This window comes from Aspergillus brasiliensis (assembly GCF_001889945.1).
Source record: "Aspergillus brasiliensis CBS 101740 unplaced genomic scaffold ASPBRscaffold_1, whole genome shotgun sequence".
NCBI lineage: Eukaryota > Fungi > Ascomycota > Eurotiomycetes > Eurotiales > Aspergillaceae > Aspergillus > Aspergillus brasiliensis.
Window position 1 is genome coordinate 633,458 of NW_027137442.1, and position 22,991 is coordinate 656,448.

Genomic DNA, 22,991 nt, shown 5'->3' on the forward strand with positions numbered 1-22,991 from the left:
AATAGATTAAGCAGTCTTCAGCGAAATTACCTTCCCATACTAAAACCCACTGCAGAAAAAGAGTAGATTAAGGAGGGGGTGGAAACAGGTGGAAAAGAGACTGAACGGGACGGGATCCATACCAAACATACCCAGTTACCCACACCAAACATTCCAACCCCGCGAACAAAAGATCCACATCCACACCATCAACAAGGCAGCGAGACGACCCATTGGAGGTTGGAAAATGGAAAGAAAAGAAATGAGAGAAAGTTTTTTCCTGTGCCACCAGGCTAAATTGCTCCGACCCGGCCGCGGCTGTCAATCCCTCCCGGATTCGCACTGAAATCTGGTCCATCGCAGCGGGGCCGGGACTGGATCAGCTCCAGGTTCGACGGCTAGACGGGGTTCGACAACTTCGCCAAAGTAAGCGATGGACCAATGATGCGCCGCAGTGACGGGGGGAATGTCAGATATCCGCCATCTCCGTCTGTATGAGAGTGGAGCCCGAGCCATGAAGCCCGGTATGGTACTGTCACTCCCGTGACGATTCCCACTCCGTATTAGACTGGACTGGGCAACCAACTAAATGCAGCTAGAAGCCCGTGAGGGACAAGGCAACTCGGTTACACAGGCTTGATACCATCGGCACCACATTGATAACTAAGTAACCCATTGAGTCCATATCGCGTGAAAGATGTGTGGTCGAACAACATATGTACCCATTGAAACAACTATGCAGATAGAAAGATTTGCTCTGATGAACGGCAAGGAAGGGATGAAAGACAAATAAACATCCAAATAAACAAATGCCCCAGCCAACACCACGCGCTTTAATGACAGTCACGCTTGTAGATGAGAGATGACCAATGAGAGATGGCTAGAAAAATGCAGTTTCAGGAAGAGACGGGGATCAAAACAAAACAAAGGAGTATCCCGGTGGTATCGTCGCTTATATAGAAAAGAAATTGAAGGGAACACAATCCAGTCACGCTAAAGGAGTGCGCCCGCAATGCTGTGAGTCGCCACGGTTCATCTATCGACGAAGGCGATTGGCGCGAAAAGCCGTCAAGTCGATGGATTCCACCGACTGTGCACTATCATCCACCTCGATGGTGTCCATCTTCGACAGAGACTGCCTGTCGACCTCAATCGTTGTAGTCGCGGACTCCAGAGCGGGTGCTTCCGCCTTGTCTTCCTCAACCGTCAGGTCCTCTGGCTGTTCTGCCTTCAGACGGCGGACCTCATTGGTAGCCAGGTCTAAAAGGCTCTTGAATTTGCCTTCTACGCTGGTCAATTCCGTCGAACAGTCTCCGGACCGGAGAAACTGATATGCAGCCGTCTCACACACCCCGTGGACCAGTTCCAGCTGCTTCTCGGCCATATCGAATGGCGACTCTCGAGGCATTTCTCGAGCGCGAGGCACCGGAGGGCCCCGGTTGCGGGCTTTGCGGATGCTAGATAGCACATCATCTTCGCCGGACTCCGATGGAGATAGTGAAGGGGCCAAGCTATTCATGCGGGCGCTTCGGTCCAGCATCTTGCTGCGGTACCCCGGTAATGGCAGCTGAGACATTCTGCCCTTCCGGATGTTGTTGCGAGCGGTTCCAATATGGCGTACCATTTCCTCCAGCACGTGTTGCGTGTGTCCGTCATAGTGAATGATGAGGTTGTGCCGCGTGCTCACAAGCGGGTTCCTGTCCCTAGATTCCATGGAGGGCGCATCTTCAGCACCACGTTTACGAGGGTTCACATTCGCTTGGTGTTGGGAGACATTAGGCGTGGTCACGGTGGTATTTGTTGCCGCTGCGGAGGATTGGGGCCGGGTTTCTGTTTCGGGGGCTGACGAGCGCAGGTCCTGGGTTCGAATGGAGCAGACAGAGCTGTTCTTGCGACGGCGCGGTCTCACCGTAACATGTCTTCTGTAGGCTTCAGCGTATTCTGCGTGTTTCGCAGCGGTATGGGCCGATAATTCCGCGAGTCGATCGATCCAGGAGGGAATGTTCTCAGTGAGGTGGGTGAAGGCCCCCAGGGCGTCCATTTGAGCAGGCATGATGTTATTCAGTTGGAGAGGAAGCAAAACATGTGCTTTGTAGGCCGGATTTGTACTTCCGGGCGGAAAATCAAGTGTGTGGATTCGTGGTCCACTAAGCCCACTTTAGAATTTCCAGCCGTCTCGGTCGCCAGCAAGGAGACGACAAGAAGCACGGTTTTATGGCAGATTGGGTTATGGACAAAGTAGCGGATTCGTTTCGTCGTGGAGTCGTGAACAGCCGATGGGCGGTGATTGTGACAACAAAGGTGCAGGGATTCAGGAACCTACGATTGTTCCATGGGTCGGGGACTGCGCAGGAGAGCGGTGTCGAGCTAGTGGGCGGGAGGAGGAAAATAAGATACCGGGGAAGAAGAAGAATGAACGATGGAAGAGGATAGGTGAGTGATAACTACGGGATCGAACCACGATCAGGAGGTGGGAAGAAGGGGGGAAGAAAGGAGGGCAGAGGAGAGAAGCAATGGAAGGAGAAGTGAGTTGGTTGTGAAGGAGCTGACAGGACCAAAGGAAAAGAATAGTTACTATTACTATTACTGCGAGGGTGAGTGACGTCCCCGAAAGTGAAGCCCGAAGCGTGGGTCTGAGCCATGCAGCAGGATGCATTACCGTAATATTTCAGCCCGCCTCTTTCACATGACGACGGACAGGGGTTACCAATCACCCATAACTACCCGTACTAAGTCACTAAGTAAGTAAGCAGTAAGCAATGCTCGGTATTATTATTATGATTTCTGGATATGCTTCCAGTGACAGGGATCCCCCCTGCCAGCGCCGGCCACTCGGGCACTCCCATGGCCGGTTCCACTCCCTCTTCGCACTTCTTTGTCATTGTTCGGGGGTCCCGGATTGGTTCCAGGCTGGTTGTTCTTACGAAGTTACCAGACAAAGAGTGTTGTGCGACGACACCCAAAGTACATACTCGGACAGCTCGGTGCTCCCAACTGGGTTACTAAGTCCTTGCTAAGAGAACACCAGACCAGCGGTGAGCGTTTCCATCCTCCGTATCTTACCATCGTGAGGGGAAACCCAGATCATAATAAGCATCATAAGGTGGTTGTCAGTGAGGAGCAGGAAGACGAGCAGTAGCGTCAGGCTGGGTTCGGAGGAAACCTCTAGACGAGCGCCCGTCTGAGATGAAACCCGACCGGCACCAGCAAGGCCTTCCAGATATGAGGTCCCCGTGTATGGCTTTCTGGAAGCTTTCCTACCCCCATATATTTCAAACACGCCCAGTGACAGTTTCATCCACAACGACTGTAAGTAATGTACGTAGTCACAATTTCGGGGCCAGAACACGTGCGGGCACAGAATCACCCGTCGCAAAGAACTTCCCCTTCAACACCACGGACCAGCCATCCATCATCAGTCCATCATCAGTCACTGCATCTCAACCATTTTTATCGACATGGGTCTGCATCAAGCCATTGTCCAATGCCGCGGCTGCAAGGAATGAACTTGAAATCTCCGGTCAAAGCCGAAAGCAATCAGACTCGCTAACGGCGACTTTACCCAAGAAAGCCATGACACGTAACGGCCGGTGTCCACGGCCAGGCAGGGATCTCAAGACGAGTCAGAGCTCTCGCAAATGACCAGGATATTCTGCCCTTGACTGACAGATGCCTCGACCACTGCAAGGCCGTGACCCGCCCAGGATTTCTCCCATCAAGTCTTACTCTCTTCGTTGGATTGGGCTGCGGGACCGCCGATCGTCCCGCACAGAGCCGTGGGATGACAGAAGCCATCAAATATGGTTGGCTTGGTGCCAGCGGCATGTTATGCTGTGATCCCAGATAATCCTGGAGAACGGTCCTGGGCATGATGACTTGTTCGTCCATGATTCCTGGATTTCGGTGTACAGAATACTCGGCTACCAGGTCATTCCTCTGTCTGCTGATTCCACTGCATTGCGAGGTTTCCCCCACCTACGGTACTTTGGAGCAGTGCAGCAAGGTTGTTTCGCTGCACACCACCCGGCCGAGTGCCCAGTGGCAAGACAATATGTCCATGCTATGCATTATCAATTTCCACAGAGATTGCGCCGTAACTAAGACTATGAGGTCTTTTTGTGCATTTCTAGCTTAGTCAATCCGATTAACTCCGCGGGCTGGGCTCTGGCAGTCGCCAAACAATCCCCTCAATGACGCCAGACACTCGCTGCCTTTCATAACGCCGGTCAAACATGAGGATAACATTAAACACGAATATAGCGCTTTATTAACAATTATAGGGTGGGAAGGTAACTCAATGGCGGTCCTGTTGAAAAGGACGCAGCAAAGAGGTATGATCTATCTCACTCATCAGGTGTCTTTCCTTCTCTCCAAAGCTCCGTCCACTTCTCCAGTATATACCGAACCTCCCCAATAGTCTGCTTGACCACCGCCCATTTGTTGTCGCAGTCTTCTATCTTCGACTGTAACTGCATGTCCAATTGTTTATAGGCCGCCAATCTCGACGCTGCTTCGATGGCATCCTTTGGAAACTTATAACTTTTAGCTTGCGCTCGCTTGCGTGGGACATCTTCTTCCTCGTCATCCTCCTCTATAGTAGACAGAGCCCCAACTTCAGCATCAGCTGATGCTGCCTTGGATGGCCTGCCTCGCTTCTTTGGTGCGCTCGATTCGCCTGTTTCACCTGTTTCAGCGGTGAACTCGACGTTTTTAAACTTGAGCTTCAGGCGCTGACCCTCTTCAGACCCAGTATCGTTATCGCCGCTGACATCGCCGTCATTCTTTTTAGCCCTCTTGGAGTTGGCTTTCGGTCCAGCAGTCTGCTTGCGCTTCTTGGTTGCGGACTGGGAAACCCCTTGTTCTTCGACTTCTATGCAAGATTAGCAACTGGTCACTATACTGATAAATCAACATGTCAGATTCACCTGGCATAACGGTGCGATGCGGGCACCGTCTCTTTGCTTTCTTGCAGGGAGCACATGCTGGCGTCAGTCTCTCCTTCTGTGTGCTATTGTTGGAAGAGCTGCTAGTATCCATCTTCTTGATCTTTTTGATGGCCTTCGAAGTTTTCTTTGGAGGAGCTGGTGGAGCTTGGGGAGATGGTGGAACTTGAGGAGACGGCGGAGCAGGAGGGGACTGAGGATCCGAGGGAGCCTTGGCTGTGGCAGATGCAACTTCGGGATTATCCTAACAAACGCTCGTTAGCTAGCTGCGGCACATCGATTCAGGGGAGGGGCAGCCCACCTGCTGGGGGGAACTTTCAGCAGACGGAATGTCCTTCAGAGCAGTGTCGTCCTGCGAATCGGATATTTCCGGTTTGGCCATGGCTGGTTCAGCGGCAGCACACGTCGGACACTCGTCTGAAATGTCGCAGTAGCCTCGACACTCGGGGCAGATGTATCTGCCACGTTCGGAAGATGAAGACATGAGTTGGGTTTGGGGTTTGTTTGTTTGTGGGTTACACCACGCAGGATGATGATACAGAGAGTGTTGACTCGACGTGTGATTTACAACAGTAAGGCAGATGGGGCAATTATTTACTGATGGCTATAGCCGATTTATAGGCTGATCCCGGACATGAAACGCACAACGATGTTGTCTTGAAGGTAAGCTCGACCGATTCTTTGTGCTAATTGTGTGTTTCAGGATACAACGCATCGGCGATATTCACACAAAAGGCTTTATCCGGACAAGCAAAAAAGAGGTGACAAACAAGATAATGAACCCGGATCATCTCACCGCTACATTCAAAGAAAGCCAACGGCTTTACACACGTTCTCTTTTAGTTGCATTGTCCGACAGTGTACAAAGATACCTTCATTCTAATCTACAATGAAACCTCATACCATGACTTTTATCAACCCCAACAAAAATAGCTCCAAATCCAACAACGAAAATGAAGAAAGAATGTATCATTCAAGGCCACAAATCCACCTCCTCCCACTCCTCCCCATCCCTCACAGCCGTCCACCTCGTCCTAATCGGATTCGAAGGATCATTGATATCCAACCTCTCCACCTCCTCGGGACGAATGACCACGACTCTGAAATTCTCCCTCGCAACCTTATCCTTGAGATCCTCGACCTTCTGACCCAGCTTCAGCTCAGGGTTTTCGGGTTGCTGACTCCTCGGCGTCCCAGGAGGAGGATTCTTAAACGATCCTACAGAATAGTCCATTAGCAAATCCCAAAGTAACCCAACTAAAACCATCAAAGAAATGAAAATGAAATAGACATACCTCTCATCCCAGGCGAATGATTCGCAAAATACATATCAACCTGCCTGTCCCAATTCCACTCACCATCCCCATCCCCATCCCCAGTAGTAGTGGTATCCTTCCTCCTCAACCCCCGTTCCACAAACCCCCTCGCCTCCCTCTCCTTCTCCCCCTGGATATCATCCCCAATAATAACCCCCTTCCCCCTAACCCTCCACTGATTCCCCACCTCCCTCAACCAAAACACCGCCTCCACCACACCCCCGGAACTCTCGAGCTCCTGAACCTTCTCCATCCGCTTATCTGTCGTGAGGGCGATCATCTCCGACTCATAGATATCAGGGTTCAGACCGATGTGTTGGTCTTTGAGCGATTGGATGGCGGAGGAGTGCAGGTTTAGCGTTGGGAAGAAGCCGCGGAATTCGACGGTGCGGGAGCGGGGGAGGGGGGTTTTGGATAGAGGGGGTGTGGATAGGGTGGTCAGAGTTATGGAGGTGGAGGTTGGGGAGGAGGTTAGGTGCGTGGTTAGGAGGGGGAGGTAGGGGGCTGGTTTGGGCATTTTAGTCTTTGGGGGATTGAAAATGATTGTGTTGTGTTTGTAATGTGTGGAATTGGTGTATGGTTGGATGGCGGACGGTGGTTGACAGTCAGGCGGAATGGTGGGATGGGATGATGAGGGGAAGGGAGGGGAGCTAGATGGAGCTATTGCATGACGTTAAGTGTGTTGTGGTGGTGTGTTGATAGCGGCACGTGCTGTTATCTTACCTGATCTGGTTGGGTTGGTAATTGACCATTGGTATTAGTTGAGTTGAGTTGAGTTGAGTTAGGAGTTACATTTATAATGGTTATTGGATGGTTCTACTGTTTTGATTCAAAATAGGTAATTGTTACTAGTTCGTAGTTTTCTTGGTATGTGGAATGTGAGAATGCATCCATGGAATTGAACTTGGCGGGAGTGTACTAGCCAGTATATATAGTGCTAGGACAACATACTATGTTCAAGGTGATTGAATGAGGACTATGTTTCAAAGTAGTACTAAAGTTAGTCAAGCTCGTACTATAAGATGCTAGGGAGGGTGATTGGCGCAAATGTAGTGGAAGTGGTAGAAACGACGATAGTATTGAATGATGAAGCCTATATAGATTAGTGTAAGATGGGAAGAGGTACGCCAGTGGTTCTGGTTGCTCGGCCTCGCAGCAAGTTATATAATTGTATATGAGAGTTAACGTAGATTGTACAGACTACAGCTATATCAAGTCACTAGTTATGTAGTAGATAATAGTCGGTCATATAATTAATCGTAATGTTGATATCACATGTATAAGTAGCTCAAGTAGGTGACTGCTCTACTTCATTTCAGTGTTCTTCAAGCCAATCAATCATGTCTACTATCGGAACGGATATAAGTTCCCATGCGTCCATCCTTACTACTGTCCGTCGAGGACGGCTGGGAATTGGTTGGATGTGACACTGTTTGCTAATGAGGTACCTTGAAACTCCTGAAGACAAGCACACTGATAGAATAGAATACCAGTCTTTTATTGAACCAAACACCGTGCCATCATTCACAGCACTAAGAATATACCACATAATACATTCAAACAATCCCAAGTAGAAGCAGAGCAGGTAGAGAAAAGAAGGAAAAATCACAACATCCTATGTCTGCATCTCCTCATCACTATCAGCATAATCCAACGCACCCCCGGGTATCCTCCCTTCATTCAACTCCTTCTCCAACCTCGAAATTTCCTGCAGACTCTTCGCCTCCCGAATCATCTTCTCCACCCTCTTCCTCTCCTTGTCCGTCAACTTCACCCGCACCGCCTTATCTGCCGGAGCTCCACGATCCGCAGCCCCTGCGCCCGAGGGCACATCGAACGTGCGGGACTTGATTCCCATGATCTTCGACGCCAGCGCGGACGGCTCCTCCGCTGTGCCGAACAACTCGGTGGCTTTCTCGCGCTCCGCGTCTTTCACTTTCTGGTAGTCGAGGAAACGGACGCTGGGGATGCGCCAGATGACGTAGTAGCGGTAGTGCTAATGCCAACATATCAGAATAAATTTGCCCCCGTGGATTGCCACAGCAATTTGAAAGATAGATGAGAAATCAGGGAATATCAAAGACAGGCTTACCTCCTTCCTGGTAACAGGATTCTCAAGCAAGACCAAATGCGTCAAATTGACCAAATTCCTGAGCGGGTCCAAATCCGCCAACTCGTTCATATTATTCGCCGTCAAGACCAGCGCACTCAGATTCGGCACCGAGGATGATATCGTCGGCTGGATCTGCTTGACTCGGTTACGCGCGAGGAGGAGGGTGCGGAGACGAGGGAAGAAGGGGAAGTTTCCGAGGGAGGTGATATCATTGTCGGTTAGGTCGATTGCATCTTGATCCTACACACTTCAGTTAGCTTATATACCGAATACAACACCGCAAAGACATTCTAGGAGGCGGAAAAGAAAGAGGAGGTTACCTTGGCAATACCCAAGTTCTCAATGGCGGGTATCTTGTGCCCTATACGACTCAAACACAAAAACCGATATCAATCAAGCTCATCTCAACAGTGTAGTATCTGTTCTTTTCAGGACTGGTGACTGGAACGCACCTCGAAGATCTAGCTCGCGGTCTTTGAGCGGGTTGATGTACGACAGGGAATTTTGGATGAGTTCGACGGTCAATCGCATGGTGGCGGGCGGGATCGATCACGGGTTCTATTAGGGTATCATGCACGAATGGAACGAAGATGCGCGGAAGCGACAGGCGTAGAGTAAATAGTGGATCGAGAAGAAAGGTCAATTGAAGTAGCGGGGACGATGAGACTGAAGACGGAGCTCTGTCGCGCATCTTGACTATCTCGAGGCCGCTGCTGATTTTGCCCGGGCGGTGAGCCGCCGTCAGCTACGCACGTGAGCAGTCTTACGAAGTACACTACAACAGATATATGCAATCGTTAATCAAGATTTTATGTTTAATATGTTTTTCTTTCATTCGATATTGTATTATGGATTCATCAATAGTCTAGTATAATAAAAGGTAAAGAGTAGCTATGTACTCCGGGCACGCCCTGAAAATATGGCACCAAGAAGCAAAGACTATTATGCGGTCATACGCCGGCTTCAAGCAGCGGACCTGGACTTGCAGATCAATTCCTCCTGCAAGTCATGAATCAAAACAGAACCGAACGCCAGGGTGATGCAACATCGGCAACATAAACATAATCATACAGCAGCATTAATCGTCTGCTAGAGGTGTCATAAGTGGTGATTTGGGATGGGACCTCGACGGACTGCCTGCTCGGGAGCGGCGTCCATTTGTCGTCGGTCCCAGCGCCAAAGGTGCCAGATGATCCCTGCTCTCGGTCCTCACAACTAGCCCATGTCGGTCCATCGCGTTGGTTCCTGACCCGGCCGAGATTCCGAGCCCAATCGTCCCGGACGAGGAATTGTCCAATGCATATTTAAAGGTAGGCGTAGTATTACCACTGCCCCAGCTGGAGGCCCGCTTGGGGGCCGTAAACCTGGCGGCATCGGCTTCAGAGGGACGCCCTCCATCAAATGAGCTGCGGCTGGACCCGCTCACGCCAAGATCGAATTCCTGAGCGCCTTCCTCGAGGACGCGCTCGTAGGTAGGGCTTCGGGGACCAAAGAAGGGGAGCTTGCCACCAAACATCCTCCTCCGCTTCGGGTGGTTTGGATGAGACGGACCACCCCGACCAAAGACGGTCTTGATCTTATGGTAGACTTTCAGACGACGGCCACGTCCACAGAGGAAGAAGGCCGCCATGATCACGATAAGTAGAAACAAGATGAAGCCCGGGGCTCTGCGGGACGAGCTCCCTTCAAGAAGCGCATCATGCCACGTTCCCCTATGGATGCCTTCCGAACTGGGCAGCAACTCAACGCTGGGGTACTGGAAGTCGCTGGGTACGCCGGCAACATTGCTGCCAAAGCCAACAGGAAGAGCTTCTTCTGCCTCCAGAGGAACCTGAGACGAGGCATAGAGGACCATCTTGCCTAGAGTCCAGCTAACTTCAGTAGAGTCGATCTTGTTCACGGCCTGGAAGGAGTCCAAGTAGCCTTTGCTCTGACCGTGAGACAGCACCTCCTTGGTTCCGTTGTGACCCGAGCCTGTGATGTCCTCAAGTCCTACGCGCGGAATTCCGATGCCATCATGCAACACGTTCATGATCCACGAAGCCTTGAAACAGATCTCCGCGGCCGACTCCCTATCGAACTTCTTTCCCCATTGGTGGGCCTCGAGACCGTTCTCCACGGTCGCCCAGTCTTGCGAACAAAACGCTTGCACACGTTCCTGGTAAGTGGCGAAGTCGTAGGCCTTGTCCTTGTGACCCATCTCGAATGCATCGTGAGTCGTATGCCAGTACTCGCTGATGCCAACAAAATGGTTAACGTCGAAGTCGATAGCCGGAACATGCATCCCGTGCAGGAGACAAGGCTGATCGGGACACGGCGCGTCCTTGTCCAGTAGCGGGTAGGTTTGTCGCAGACATTCATCGAACTTGCCGGTTCCAAGTAAATGCATCCCATCAACGTCATCCGTCGAGAGGAGCTTGCCATCGATCGTAGTGCGTAATCCAACTGGCAGACACGGATCAGGAAGCTCTTGGACGTCTCCGACGGCGCTGGCCGCCTGCAACGACTCCAGATAGCGCCTGCGCGCCTCGTGAACGCCGAATTCGAGCCATGAGGTGACAAAGACCCTATGTTCCTGGGTCGACCCATCGACATTGCGCAGCCGGAGGAGAGTCAAGTCATTCGCATGCTTCTCGCTCTCAGTCGCATTTGGGGCAAATGCGATCTGCGCAGACGCACCGCCCATGTCCAGAAAGCCGTACGTATGGTGGCCCTTGCCATGATCATGCGAGCCTGGGGAATCGAAGCTTCCCAGCAGGTAATTTGTCGCGACCCATCCGTACAAGCCCTCGGTGACACCTGGAATAACTTGTATATGGACCCCGCAATCGGGAAGCAGGAAATCGGAGTTCGAGCCGACATAGGAGCAGATCTGTTCAAGCAGGAGGTTGCGCTGTACGTCCGGGAGGAGTCGCATTCCCGCAGTCGCGAGTAGAAAAATGGGAGTGTCCTTCACGGCATCCTCGGGAACGATCTCCTTTGCGTGCTCGAGGAGTTCTGCCAAATGTTCAGGGCCGACTTCTTCCGGCTTGTTCGCAAACGACGACACTCCTATACAGAGACCCAGGAGTTAGTTTCCACCATGTGACAGGGGAAGGGAAACCACCAGACGTACCAGGATGTATCTTCTTCGTCCAGTCGGATTTCGTTTTCACTTCGGGCAAGGTTTGCAGATGCTCTCCCTTTTCCCGCGCGACAGCATTGTCCAACCAGCGATAGACGTGGACTCGAGTCCCCTATCTCAGGGATTAGAGATGGCGCAGAGGTATGTATGGCGCAGTATTACTTACGGACGAACCCGCGTCCAGAACGACTCCATATCGGTCTATCAGTTCAAATCAGCATTAGTCTCCATATCGGCGAGAATTCCGGACTATGCGATGAGAGGCTTACGTTTGCCCATGAGGATGTCGAGGAGAGAGTGATGCTCGTGAATTAATTGCAGTCAAAACCGCCAACCATGACAATTCGAGTGGAACCGCGATAGGGTGCAAGGCTGATTATCGAAGGGTAAGTGGGACGGGGGCGAAGTCGTGGGCTGGTGTGTAGGTCTGATAGTATGAGAGGTGGGACGGACGACGCGGACAATTGATTACAAGGTCTAGTGGGCAGGTGAAGAGCGTGTCGAGAGACGAAGGTCCAAGTCAAACGAATGGCGTTGCTGAGAAGCAGCAAGATAACGACAAAGACGTCGAAAAGAAGCCAAAGCCAAACAACAGCCCTGGGGAAGGAGAAGGAGGAAGAGGAGGAGAGGAAAGGGTGGGGATAGCAGCAGGAGAAGGGGAGGGAAAAGAAAAGATAAGGCCTCGTCTTGCCTCTTCGCCGGGAACGGCTGGCTGACGCGACCAACAGCAGGTCTAAGGCTTGCCGTTAGTCCCGATGGGGCAAGGTCGGGAACCTGGGATCCCGTCTGGGAATGGGTCCAGCGGAATTAATTAATTAAAGATGGGAAATGAGCTGCCGGTCCACCCAGCTTCTTGATAATATGAGATTGTTGATGTTAACGAATACAGATTATATTTTTATCCAGTCCATCAAGTGGCATATCTTTTCATTCATAAATCAAGCATACAGAAGAGGAACCATTCATCTCCAATACATACACTACAAAAGATGAAAGAAAAGAATTGAAGGGAATAAAAAAGGGTCTGGGCCAGCCAAGAATGCAACCCCGGCCCGCTTGACGTAAGCTCGCCAGCCTTGTTGCGCCATCCCTCGTCCCTGATTGGCTGTAAGGCTCGGTCGGCGATTCCCTCCCCGCCATCCCATCCTCTCATTCTCTTCTCTCCTCCTCCTTCTTCCCAGCCAAGGTGGTTGTACAGTACGGAGAAGGTTCTGGGGTGACGACAGATGTGCCAGAGCAACGGATAGAATGGAGTCCTTGGACCCCGAGATCGACACAAACCAAAACACCTGCCACTCGCGTGAAGTTTACTCCGCATGGACATAGCTAGAAACAGTACTGACACAGGCCATCGAGGGGATCATCCGTCGAATTGCGAATACATGCACCCTCAAACATCGTGTTTATGCAGGCCAGGTAACTTAAAGAGTAGGTAGTATCTGTGCTTCTTCGTAGTTAGAGCATGGTCGCACAACAGCTGGGATTAAAGCTCATGGTAGCGTCACATGTTATTCGATTGCGTTGCCATAGCATCTTATGTTCTGATCTTACTTTTTGTATCTATCTGCAGGTCAGCATGGATTATGTGACAGGGAATCAACTTATCTGAAATCCGCCTCCACTCGATCGACCCCACTTATGAAGAAAGCCAAGACTTCTTGGGACTATATCGGACATGTTATCGCTTTCTTCCTCGTGCGGAGGATAACCTGGGTACCGCCTAGAGAATACTTATCTAAAGCAAGGTAATTCTTTATAGTACTTGGAGAATGTACCATACAAGCTGTAAAAGTGACAGAGTTATGATTCGGATATTTTTAGATCATCTGGTGTTCACCCCTCGTATAGTATGACGCGGCCATGGACGCGCTGCATCATCATCAGGTGCCATTCCCGATGCCTGAACTTTCTCGCCAGCAGAACCCCTCCTCTTAGCTGTGCATTGCACCTGCAGACACTACTACTATTATAAGCATCGCATCGGTGGATTATACGGATACAACGAACTACCTGACTGGCTACTCCGTCAGCAGGCCGAATTGGGTTAACGGACCGTCCTATAGCTGCATTTCCCTGCATACAGACCGAACTCTATCATTTATCTATCCGGAAAAGTAACATTCACAACTCTCACAAATTCTATAGATCGCTCCCTTTTCTTTCCTGGCACTCGGTCACGCTCGTGGAGGATGTTTTGGGTACCCCGACCAGCGTGGGACTCGCCGAGCCGTGCATCGTCATCGACCAATCCCCGATCTGCTCATCAAAGAACTGTGTCCGATCGAGTCCCAGCATTTCGGCCTCATCATCCACCCGCAGCTGCATCCCGGGAATATATTTGAGGATGAGAAGCATGATGTAGGACACGACAAAGGAGTAGGATGCGATAGCGCAGATCTCCGCCAACTGCTTCCCAACCTGAACGCCATTACCATCAATCGCTCCCGGGGAGAGTGTGCTGCCATCCAAGGCCGAGATCTTTTCGCTTGCGAACAGACCCGTCAGAAAAGCTCCCACCATACCACCAAGCCCATGCAGCTTGAACACATCCATGCCCTCGTCGACATGGATCCACTCGTTCACGTTCTGAAGGGAGGAGCATACAATGCTGGTGATGAAACCGATGCATGCTGCGAGCCATAGCGATACGCAACCCGCCGCTGGGGTGATCCCGACCAAGCCAGCAATCGCACCTTCGCAGGCACCAACAAGTGTGAACTTGCCCTTATACCTGATCATGTCGACCAGCACCCATCCGAGAATGCCTGTGCAACCGGCGGTGTTGGTGTTGAAAACAGCGACCATGGCACGCATGCTGGCGTTGAGACTAGAGCCTCCCTGTGGTCATATTACTGTTAGCCTCGAATAGAGAGAAGGGGTAGGCCTCACGTACATTGAATCCCAACCATCCAGTCCAGATCATCACCGTCCCGAGGAAGACCAGGGTGGTATTGTGCGGTTTGCGCAGTGAAGGGTCCCCGTGATCCCTCCGCTTTCCCAGAACCAGCGCGTACGCCAGAGCTGTACACCCGGAAGCGATGTGCACGGGACCGCCTCCCGCGAAATCAATAGCCGGTAGATTGTAGAGCCATCCGTTACTGCTCCATGTCCATCGGGCCAGCGGGCAGTAGACTATGGTTGCCCAGAAGAAACTGAAGATCAAAGAAGGTACGATGCCACCTCTTTCGAAGGCACCTCCAACGACGATCATTACCTGCATACCTTAGTAAATCGATCTTGTATCACCTAGAGGAACTTACTGTGCATGCGCAGAAGAGGAGCTGGAATAGACAGAAGACGACTTCCGGTAAGACCGCGGAGCCGGGGGAGGGGGCCACCAAGACATCCATTAGGCCAAAATTCTTCAGTGTACCGATGAATGGTCCACCGTCTCTTGAATAAGTAAGTGAATATCCCCAAAACAACCATTGAAATGTCGATCTAGATAACGGTTAGCTGTCACGCTGAATAACAGATCGGTCGCGACCGGAGATCCTACACTGCAAGAACCATAAAGGCCTGGAAGAGAAGGGACAGTGCGGATTTCCTCCGTGACAAGCCGCTGTAGAGCATTCCAATCCCAGGTAGGATAAGGAAGACAATAAATGTGCAAGTAGTAATATAGACATAGTTGTATTCGAACCCGGTATATTGCGCGTTCACGTCGACCTGGGTAGGATCACCACCTTCCGGCGTTGAGGAATTGTAGACTGGCTGTTCGATTGCACGCATCATTAGCCAAATGAATTTGGAAATGTCACCGGCTATCGCAAAAGCAAAGACGCACCTCGGACATGATGAACCAGGGGACGAAGTGGTAGCAACCAGTACTAAGATAAGCTGATTTCAATCGTTATCCTCGGACAGCTTCGGGTTTACTCTGCTTGAGGGGTCATGAAATCAAGTAGTATGATGAAATACTGGTAGTGAGCTCCGTTTTATTTCCCCTCCCTGCGTGTTGACTGCATGGTCTCTTGGCTGGACCCATTCTAAGATGGGGCATAGGCGATATCTTTACTCCGCAGATATCTTGAGCTGCGTGTGGTTAGTAAAGAAATCGTTATCTGAGCCAAGAGCGCACACAAATACAAATGGTCGGCCTTGTCGCACAGAATCCATGGTTTGAATTGAGTTGCGGTCGCCATTTGCTGCTATCGAGAAGTCTGATCCCAGATGCCAAGGTGGATGATCACAGAAGCTGGAGACCTCCTATTGATAAGGGAGGAGGGCGGCCATCACGACCATGACTGATTGGCTCTGTTGCAAACCCCGGATCATACATCCTTCTGGGGTTTAGGCTGTCTCAGAGAGGCTGAGCTGGTAAAAGCAATGTGCTGTAGCCCATGCATGCGGAGCCTGCCCTGTGATTGGCGAGAGATAACAGCCCGGCATCGATGCTTCTCGCTTCCTCCAAGATTGGCATGACGAATGAGGATTTCCGTGCTCCAATGATTATCAACGGCGCCCTGAAGTTTAGCCAAGGAGGCTGAAGCGCTGTGTTATACGCTCTCGTGGCTGAACGATCAGGTGATGCAAAAGGAGGTCCAGGCTCCTGAGTGGTGCTGCATACTCCGGAGTACACTTAAAACCCGTACCCGCACAAAACGTGCTAGTCATGCCCATTAAGAGGCGGGCCCAGACTAGAGACAGTAGACCAGATATGAGGAATTGGGGCTGGATATGAGACAATCTCGTGATCTCAGCTAGCCTGCAGCACTGGTGATCTACAACAATTTCCTGTTTCAGCCTTGTTGGCGTCGTCCAGGCAGCCACGATGTCCCCAGCTGTTAGAGTTCAGACAAGCTGATACGATATGCTTATATCGTCCTATGGACATCCGGTCTCTTGCTTCTCACAGCCGTTGAGAAGGAGGAATTAAGTTGGCATCCAAGCCGTGGTTGCTCAGGAGCCAAGGCTGACGATCACGGCGGTTGTGTATCCGAAAGCATTGCGGGGGCGAAAATCATCGTGAAATATAGATCTGCAACTCCTGATTCATGTTAGATTCGATGACCACCCGATGGCCTTTGTGCCTGGATGCAGAAACCCACCGACGCAGTAAGGGGGAGGAGCCGAAGGATTCCAAAACACGAGGGAAAGGATCCGGTATCCCGACAAGTCGTATCCGTCAGCAGCAGTATTCTGCAATGCTTAGTATTGTCGTCGTTACGAGGCGAGTCTATACTCTCTGTAGATTGTTCGATCAGGATTCCTGGAAGATTCCTTCTAGTTGATTATGGCTGCACATCTATCAAATGGCAGTGCGGGACCCAAGCACGTACCTTGTCTTCGTTCCATAAGTTAGTACCAAGTTGTACCACGGTCAAATCCCAGTTCCATACTAACATGGTGGATTGTCCCCAAGGTGAACTGCCTCAACGCATCCACCCCTAGCTGAGAGCAAGTTCCGCCCGGCATCGTCGGAAACACGCCCCTCCTGGCGACAAGTTAAGTTTGCAAGGGCCAAAACGATGGAAGAAACCTCATCTTCTTCGTCGAGGGGAACCAATCAGGCCGAATCGCCCCCAACGGCAGTGGCTGACTAACGCGAGCAGGAAGCATTAGTGTCATCCTCTCACTGCCTCATCCTGGTTTCCCCCCATTTGCCCCCCATCGCCCTGGCCATGCCTCTCCTGGTGCTCGCTGGCTGGATAGCCAGTTCGCATATATAGGCTGCAGAGACCTGGTCTGCTTCCAACATGTCGTCGTCAACCATGGGTGTCCAGGAAACAGCGCCGAAGAAAAGAACGCGGGTCAGTCACACCAAGGTGCGTACGGGTTGTCGGACCTGTAGGTACGGAGTCACCGTGGACCTTGCTTGTTTGCTTGTGCGTGGGGACGACCGCCGTTAATGTGGATCATGTAGGATACGCCATAAGAAATGTGACGAGACCCGTCCCATCTGTCGTATGTGCAGCAGCACTGGGCGAATCTGTGATGGATACCAGCAAACCATTGATAGGAGAACGCGCGCGTCCAGACTCCGGCTTGCTTCAACATCGCCGTCATCGACTTGCAGCTCATCTTCAACGGTGAGCGTGCCGTCCCCAGTGTCGGATCTGATATTACACAGCAATCAGATCGACCTGACCCGACAGGAGCGTTGGTATCTCGACTTCTTCCGCAGAAATACCGCTTTTCAATGCTCCGGTTATTTTGATGATGATTTCTGGCTGCGTCTAGTACACCAAGTCACCGAAGCCGAGCCAGCGGTTCGACACGCTGCCATCGCATTAAGTGCCCTGCACTGCAACTTCGAGCGAATCAGCACCGGACAGGGGGCTATAGACAGCCGCCTCCCTCTCCAACAATGTGTCAAAGCAATTTCCTCACTACGACACCAGCTAGCTGGCGGAGGAGTCCCATCACGCTCCAATATGGAAATAACCCTCGTGACCTGCGTACTCTTCGTCTCGTTCATGTTCCTGCAGGGCGATACACACTCCGGCTGTTGCCACTTGCGTGGTGGTCTCAAACTCCTTAAGGAATGGAGAACCACCGACATGCCGGGATACTCCACTACTGGTGCAGTACTGATGAAAGTATTTGCCCGTCTACAACTACAATGGTCGACTTTCGCCGACAAAGTCTTCATTGACGAAGTGGATAGCAACCGCCTCGACGTTCCCTACATGGAGATCAATGATCTCAGCCTCGAAGAACCGACCGACAGCTTAGAAAAGGCTGGAAGCCTGCTCGTCAGTCTAGGCCGACTCGTCCTGACTCCGCACCCCTCCGGCACCTCCTCACCGGGCTACTGTACCGTCCTCGACAGCAGACGCATGACCATCCTCAACAAACTCCAACACTGGACCACCGAACTCGACAACTCAATGACATGCACCCTCCTCCTGCGTGACAACACCATCCTCACCGTCCTCAAGCTCTGGAGTGAAGTTATCTACATAATGGCCGCGACAGAAACGCGCCTCGGCGGTAGCGAAACACGCTTCGACGCCTTTCACCTCAACTTCGGCCGAGCGGTGGCGCTCGCTAAAATCCTCCTCCTTTCCACACCCGCCCAATCAACCATGCCGAATTTTTCCATCGGAATGGGCGTCATCCCTCCTCTTTTCTTCTGCGCTTTCAAATGCCGGGACTGGTACATCCGGCGAGAAGCATTACAATTGCTCCGCAGCTGCCAGAGACAAGAAGGCCTCTGGACAACACCGGGGGCTGTGCTCGTTCTGGAACGATTGCTCGATATTGAATCTAAAGGCCTCCTGCCGGGCGACCTGGTTCCTGAGTCACGCCGTATTGATTCAATTAGTGTGACCATCCTCCCGGATGATAACAAGATCGGGTTATGGTATCGTCGACCGGGCATGGGCATGGGCATGGGGCTGGACGGTTGTGTGGAAATAAGCTCAGGGGTATGGGAGAAGGCATTACTAGATTATCATTTCGGGTGATTACCATGATGGATGTCATAATGGGACTTTGTTAGGGGTACTGTGAATCTTGGATATATTATGTATAGATACCAATTTGTTAGGCGTTTGATACCAACTCACATCACCAGTTCAGACATGAAAAGACAGCCATTAACCGTATATCCACAGTTGCTGCCATTGCTAAAGCATCCTTTGTCTGGCACTCCGCCATTATTTCAAATGTAAGGCATACACCCTCAGCCTGTAGCCCCCTGAACAGTTGATAGTATAAACAATCTATTAAACAAGACTTCGACTGGGAATAAACCATAGAATATAAATATAAACACTTCACTAATTACAATACACTAGTCATATCAAACAAACCCCATTAATCCCCGTATTTACCCCTCCAAAAATACTATTCTAATACCACTGACACCTCACCACAGGATTAAACATACTCACCGTCAACGCGCCATAACAATCATGCACCTTATTCTCCCCATAACTCTCACAATCGACCGTCTTGCCCAACTGCGGACACGTAAACGTGCCCGGCTTATCACTCGTCCCCTCATACACACAATCCTCCATGTCATCGATCTTGAAATCCAACTTCTTCGTCCCATCCGGATACGGCGGATCAATCACCTTGATGTTCCCACTGGCCTCGAGCTCGCCGGCTTCTGCGTCGTTGCAGAAATCGATGGAATCGCCTATGGCGGGTGTGAAGAAGGTCCAGAAGCTGTAGGTGTCGGAGAGGTAGGCGATCACCATTTGGGCCGTGGGTGTGGGGGTCGGCGCGGTGTAGATTGTGCTGCTGGAGCCGGCGCATTTGGTGTAGGTGAATGTGGAGAAGTAGCTTAGGGTCGAGGTGGCGCAGACGATTACGTCGCTGTTGAGTTCGGTGACGGTGAAGGGCGGGTCTGAGGCCGTTTTTGTAGAGGTTGTTTTTGTGGTGCTGGTTGTTGTGGGTGTGGGAAGTGTGGTGTAGTCGCAGCCCCTGCCGGAGGGGAGCTCGGAGAGAGTTGTGTAGTCGCCGTTGGTTCGTGTGCAGATGCAGACGTTGCCTTCGCCTTTGTCGGGGTCCGCGCTGTGGTTTGGTTAGTTTGACTGTGAATGTGGATGTGGATGTTAGGGATATGGGGGTGGCTTACTGGTTGTAGCATAGGGGCGGCGTGTAGGATGAGGTTGTGGTGACGAGTGTCGTGGCTGTCTGGTTGCGTGATGGCGAGGGTGTCACGGTGGATGTGTGGTGTGTGCTGGTGGTGCTGCTGCTGGCTGTTCCACTGTGCGTGTGGATGATGATCGTCGTGGTGTCGGTCGACGAGCTGGATTTGCTATCGGTGCTGGTCGATGTTGTGCTGGTTGTAGCAATGCTGGACGTGTGGGCCGAGGAGGATGAAGACAGGGGTGCCGAAGAAGAGGTTTGGCTGGACTTCGTGACGGAAGTGGTCTTCTTCGTGGAAGTAGAATCCGTAGATGTAGACTTTGCGGAAGATGACGAATCAGTCTTGCTTGCTGCTGCGGAGGACGATGCTACCTTTGAGGAAGATTCTGTGTTGGACTCAGTCTTGGTCTTCGTGGTGGACGAGGATTCCTTGCTGCTTGTCGAAGACTTGGTCGAAGTGGGTGAGGCAGACGCGCTACCCGAGTGACCTCCAGGCCCAGAAGACGAGCTGGATTCAGAGGTTGTGGCAGACTTTGTCGACTCAGTCTTTGTAGACTTGGTAGACGTGTCGGAATCCGAATCCGAAGTAGTCGACGTGGCAGTTTTCGTAGACTTTGAAGACGTATCGCCAGATGTGGTCGTTGTTGCACCTGTGTTGGTCGCAGTAGAGCCAGTCGCAGTGACTCCCACTGCACTAAGGGAACTTCCTTCGGTCTCAAAGGCGTCGAAGTAAGACGAAAGGGTAGACTCATCCGAAGAGTCACTGTCTGAAGAACTTCCCAAAATGGACACTGCGTTGTCCGCAGTACTGGAGATGCAGCTCGCAATGCCGATGATGTCTCCCAGCAGGCCCCCACCGCTGCTACAGCTGTCAAGTACCGACTCGCCATCACCAGAGCTTGAGCTTAGAGAACTTGGCGCTCCAAGCACGTCGAGAACGTCATCCGCTACGGGAATGACACGCTTGAGGGGCTTGATGAGATCGGACGCCTTGACGGACTTGGGGTCCTGTTTCCATTTCTTGATCACTGGGTAGGTGTCCTTCACGAGCTTATAGAGGTGCTTGATAAGGGCGTAGACATCAACAGAAGAAGTTGTTGTGCTGCTGGTGGTCGTGATGGTCGAGTTCGGTGTCGTGGAGGGACTGGGCGTGATCGTAGCACTTTGGCTGGTATCAGTGTTCGTAGTCGTGGTGATGAATTGGGTACTCGACGTGGGAGAAGGGGATGCAAGGCTTGACGAGGCACTCTCGGCGGAGCTGGAGCTCGACTTAGACGTGGTGTGAGGTGCAGAGCTTGACGTGGTGTCCTCAGCACGACTGTGAGTTGTGTGGGTCTTGGTCGTAGAGCTGGTGTTTGACTTAGATGAGGCCGGCGTGGACACGGTAGGAGTCTGAGACCGAACAGGGGCCGAAGAGCTCGAGGAAGTCTCGTGCTGAGTCGAAGCCGATGAACCTTTTTGAATGTCCGATGAAGACGCGGAAGACGTAGGCGTGTGGGTGTGGGTGTGCTTCGATGTGCTGACTGGGTGGGATGATGTAGCAGACTCAGAGGAAGCATGGTCTGAGGAGCTCGAAGTATGAGTGAAAGAATGAGTGTGAGTTGGAGTTTGGGATGGACTGATAGGTGTCTCAGTGGAAGCAGAAGGAGTGAACAAGCTGCTAGGGGAGCGAGTGGAAGTCTCTTTGGAGATGACGGAACGAGAACGACTCGACGAAGTGGTCCGATCTTGAGCAGGGACACCTGCAGAAGAACTTGACAATATCTTCGTATGAGATTGAGAACTCGAAGGAGTAAAAGGGCTGGCGGATGTGTCATGGGCACCATCAGTAGAGGCCCCCTGAGTAGCACCAAGGGAGGCCGTAACCAATGATGAAGGAGAGTACAATGGAGTATTCAAGGATGAAATCGTAGTAGCTGTTGAACTCGACTCCAATGTCCATGAAGGATGGCTCTCAGAAGAGCCTGCAACAGCCGACGAGCCCGGATGCGAGGATTGAGGAAGCCCTAACGATGGTGAGACGATGCTGGCAGCGCAGAACCCTGCCAGCAGGGATTTTGCATTAAAGAGTGGCATTGTCCAAAGGACGATAAAGAATGACTGTAACAAGCAAAAACAAAGAGAGACTGACAGTTGGCTTACACTTGGCGTAAGAAAATCCTCTGAAGGGGGAATGTTTCTTTAGTATTCGCAACTGTCACTCCTTGGTGGCTGAGCTCTCGGTAACAGTGTAGAGCATCGGGCTGGCCGCCGCGCTGGCTTTTGGCCCCCAGAGGGCCAAAATCAAGCAATACCACATCCCCATGCCACCATGCTTCGAGACCTGTCTAGTCCTAGGCATTGTCTGCCTACTGCAGGTACGGATCTAGCGGTCGCATGCACGAGCCAACCTATCATGTTTAGTAGTGGATGGGGACGAGTCAAGCCCATCAGCGCGTTTGAAATTGGCTTAATCAAACCCGATCCTGTGGCCCCCAAGACAGCCTGAATGGGGCGAAAACTCGCCAGAAAAAGCCTCAATACGGGCGATCTTTGCACTGCCTGTGGGTTAGCGCTGGTAATATGTCCGATCGCTGCTCGGAATACAATCTCCTACCTTAGCTAAGTTCTTAGATATCATGCAAGGCGACCAACGAGCGTAGGAATGGCACCAACACATGTCCCGGACAAGCAAGCACAGGAAATTTACGGAATGACTTATATGGAGACGATCAGACCTCCCCTAACATCTGTGCTGAAGTGGGTTTCGGGTAGATGGCATCCGAATGGGAAAAATTGAGATTGAGAAGTTATAAGGCGGATGCCTGAGTGAAAGAACGCCTCAGAAAAGACGATATAATCTATCGAACCACAGGAGTAGAGAATGTTCAGAACTGAGAGTCAGGGATGACGGCAAGTAAAGCGATCGGGGCGTCGGATATGGTAGGAATGACGCCCAACATGGAGCAGGATATGGGATAGGTGGGCAA

At 51.6% G+C, this 22,991-nt stretch overlaps 9 protein-coding genes across 9 annotated transcripts; 2 read left to right on the forward strand and 7 right to left on the reverse strand.

The window, feature by feature from the left end:
• Window positions 1-676: 676 nt before the first annotated feature.
• ASPBRDRAFT_221751 (uncharacterized protein) lies at window positions 677-2,227 on the reverse strand. Its single transcript, XM_067621980.1, has one exon. The coding sequence runs from the start codon at window positions 2,030-2,032 to the stop codon at window positions 1,016-1,018; it is 1,017 nt and encodes a 338-aa protein (XP_067484228.1). The 5' UTR covers window positions 2,033-2,227; the 3' UTR covers window positions 677-1,015.
• Window positions 2,228-3,081: 854 nt separating this feature from the next.
• On the forward strand, window positions 3,082-3,866 carry ASPBRDRAFT_221860 (uncharacterized protein). Its single transcript, XM_067621981.1, has one exon. It carries the CDS (start codon window positions 3,166-3,168, stop codon window positions 3,619-3,621), a length of 456 nt encoding a protein of 151 aa, XP_067484229.1. The 5' UTR covers window positions 3,082-3,165; the 3' UTR covers window positions 3,622-3,866.
• Window positions 3,867-4,322: 456 nt separating this feature from the next.
• On the reverse strand, window positions 4,323-5,406 carry ASPBRDRAFT_24694 (uncharacterized protein; the record flags this gene model as incomplete). Its single annotated transcript, XM_067622074.1, has 3 exons — window positions 4,323-4,849; window positions 4,905-5,166; window positions 5,224-5,406. The coding sequence occupies 3 exons, from the start codon at window positions 5,404-5,406 to the stop codon at window positions 4,323-4,325; spliced, it is 972 nt and encodes a 323-aa protein (XP_067484230.1).
• Window positions 5,407-5,895: 489 nt separating this feature from the next.
• Window positions 5,896-6,755, reverse strand: ASPBRDRAFT_112346 (uncharacterized protein; the record flags this gene model as incomplete). The annotated part of the gene is made up of 2 exons (XM_067616640.1): window positions 5,896-6,140; window positions 6,218-6,755. The coding sequence occupies 2 exons, from the start codon at window positions 6,753-6,755 to the stop codon at window positions 5,896-5,898; spliced, it is 783 nt and encodes a 260-aa protein (XP_067484231.1).
• A 908-nt stretch (window positions 6,756-7,663) lies between these two features.
• lea1 (U2 snRNP complex subunit LEA1) lies at window positions 7,664-8,891 on the reverse strand. Its single transcript, XM_067629082.1, has 4 exons — window positions 8,804-8,891; window positions 8,672-8,712; window positions 8,331-8,591; window positions 7,664-8,234 (listed from the first exon to the last, which is right to left on the reverse strand). Exons 1-4 carry the CDS (start codon window positions 8,880-8,882, stop codon window positions 7,854-7,856), a joined length of 762 nt encoding a protein of 253 aa, XP_067484232.1. The 5' UTR covers window positions 8,883-8,891; the 3' UTR covers window positions 7,664-7,853.
• A 538-nt stretch (window positions 8,892-9,429) lies between these two features.
• ASPBRDRAFT_49982 (putative nucleoside diphosphatase (Ynd1)) lies at window positions 9,430-11,670 on the reverse strand (the record flags this gene model as incomplete). The annotated part of the gene is made up of 3 exons (XM_067626456.1): window positions 9,430-11,402; window positions 11,467-11,587; window positions 11,650-11,670. The coding sequence occupies 3 exons, from the start codon at window positions 11,668-11,670 to the stop codon at window positions 9,430-9,432; spliced, it is 2,115 nt and encodes a 704-aa protein (XP_067484233.1).
• A 1,699-nt stretch (window positions 11,671-13,369) lies between these two features.
• ASPBRDRAFT_165526 (ammonium transporter) lies at window positions 13,370-15,207 on the reverse strand (the record flags this gene model as incomplete). Its single annotated transcript, XM_067619560.1, has 4 exons — window positions 13,370-14,313; window positions 14,369-14,689; window positions 14,736-14,916; window positions 14,975-15,207. The coding sequence occupies 4 exons, from the start codon at window positions 15,205-15,207 to the stop codon at window positions 13,615-13,617; spliced, it is 1,434 nt and encodes a 477-aa protein (XP_067484234.1). The 3' UTR covers window positions 13,370-13,614.
• Window positions 15,208-17,087: 1,880 nt separating this feature from the next.
• ASPBRDRAFT_36168 (Zn(II)2Cys6 transcription factor) lies at window positions 17,088-19,067 on the forward strand. The gene is made up of 2 exons (XM_067623450.1): window positions 17,088-17,269; window positions 17,342-19,067. The coding sequence occupies exons 1-2, from the start codon at window positions 17,175-17,177 to the stop codon at window positions 18,885-18,887; spliced, it is 1,641 nt and encodes a 546-aa protein (XP_067484235.1). The 5' UTR covers window positions 17,088-17,174; the 3' UTR covers window positions 18,888-19,067.
• Window positions 19,068-19,161: 94 nt separating this feature from the next.
• Window positions 19,162-22,158, reverse strand: ASPBRDRAFT_202050 (uncharacterized protein). Its single transcript, XM_067621621.1, has 2 exons — window positions 20,009-22,158; window positions 19,162-19,944 (listed from the first exon to the last, which is right to left on the reverse strand). The coding sequence occupies exons 1-2, from the start codon at window positions 22,096-22,098 to the stop codon at window positions 19,275-19,277; spliced, it is 2,760 nt and encodes a 919-aa protein (XP_067484236.1). The 5' UTR covers window positions 22,099-22,158; the 3' UTR covers window positions 19,162-19,274.
• Window positions 22,159-22,991: the final 833 nt, after the last annotated feature.

Coding starts and splice junctions, on each gene's coding strand:
- ASPBRDRAFT_202050 (XM_067621621.1), bottom strand. CDS start 22,098: ATGCCACTCTTTAATGCAAAATCCCTGCTGGCAGGGTTCTGCGCTGCC. Junction 19,945..20,008: donor CCGCCCCTATGCTACAACCA/GTAAGCCACCCC, acceptor ACCAAACCACAG/CGCGGACCCCGACAAAGGCG.
- ASPBRDRAFT_221751 (XM_067621980.1), bottom strand. CDS start 2,032: ATGCCTGCTCAAATGGACGCCCTGGGGGCCTTCACCCACCTCACTGAG.
- ASPBRDRAFT_221860 (XM_067621981.1), top strand. CDS start 3,166: ATGAAACCCGACCGGCACCAGCAAGGCCTTCCAGATATGAGGTCCCCG.
- lea1 (XM_067629082.1), bottom strand. CDS start 8,882: ATGCGATTGACCGTCGAACTCATCCAAAATTCCCTGTCGTACATCAAC. Junction 8,592..8,671: donor AGAACTTGGGTATTGCCAAG/GTAACCTCCTCT, acceptor TGAAGTGTGTAG/GATCAAGATGCAATCGACCT. Junction 8,235..8,330: donor ATCCTGTTACCAGGAAGGAG/GTAAGCCTGTCT, acceptor TGTTGGCATTAG/CACTACCGCTACTACGTCAT.
- ASPBRDRAFT_36168 (XM_067623450.1), top strand. CDS start 17,175: ATGTCGTCGTCAACCATGGGTGTCCAGGAAACAGCGCCGAAGAAAAGA. Junction 17,270..17,341: donor ACGGGTTGTCGGACCTGTAG/GTACGGAGTCAC, acceptor TGGATCATGTAG/GATACGCCATAAGAAATGTG.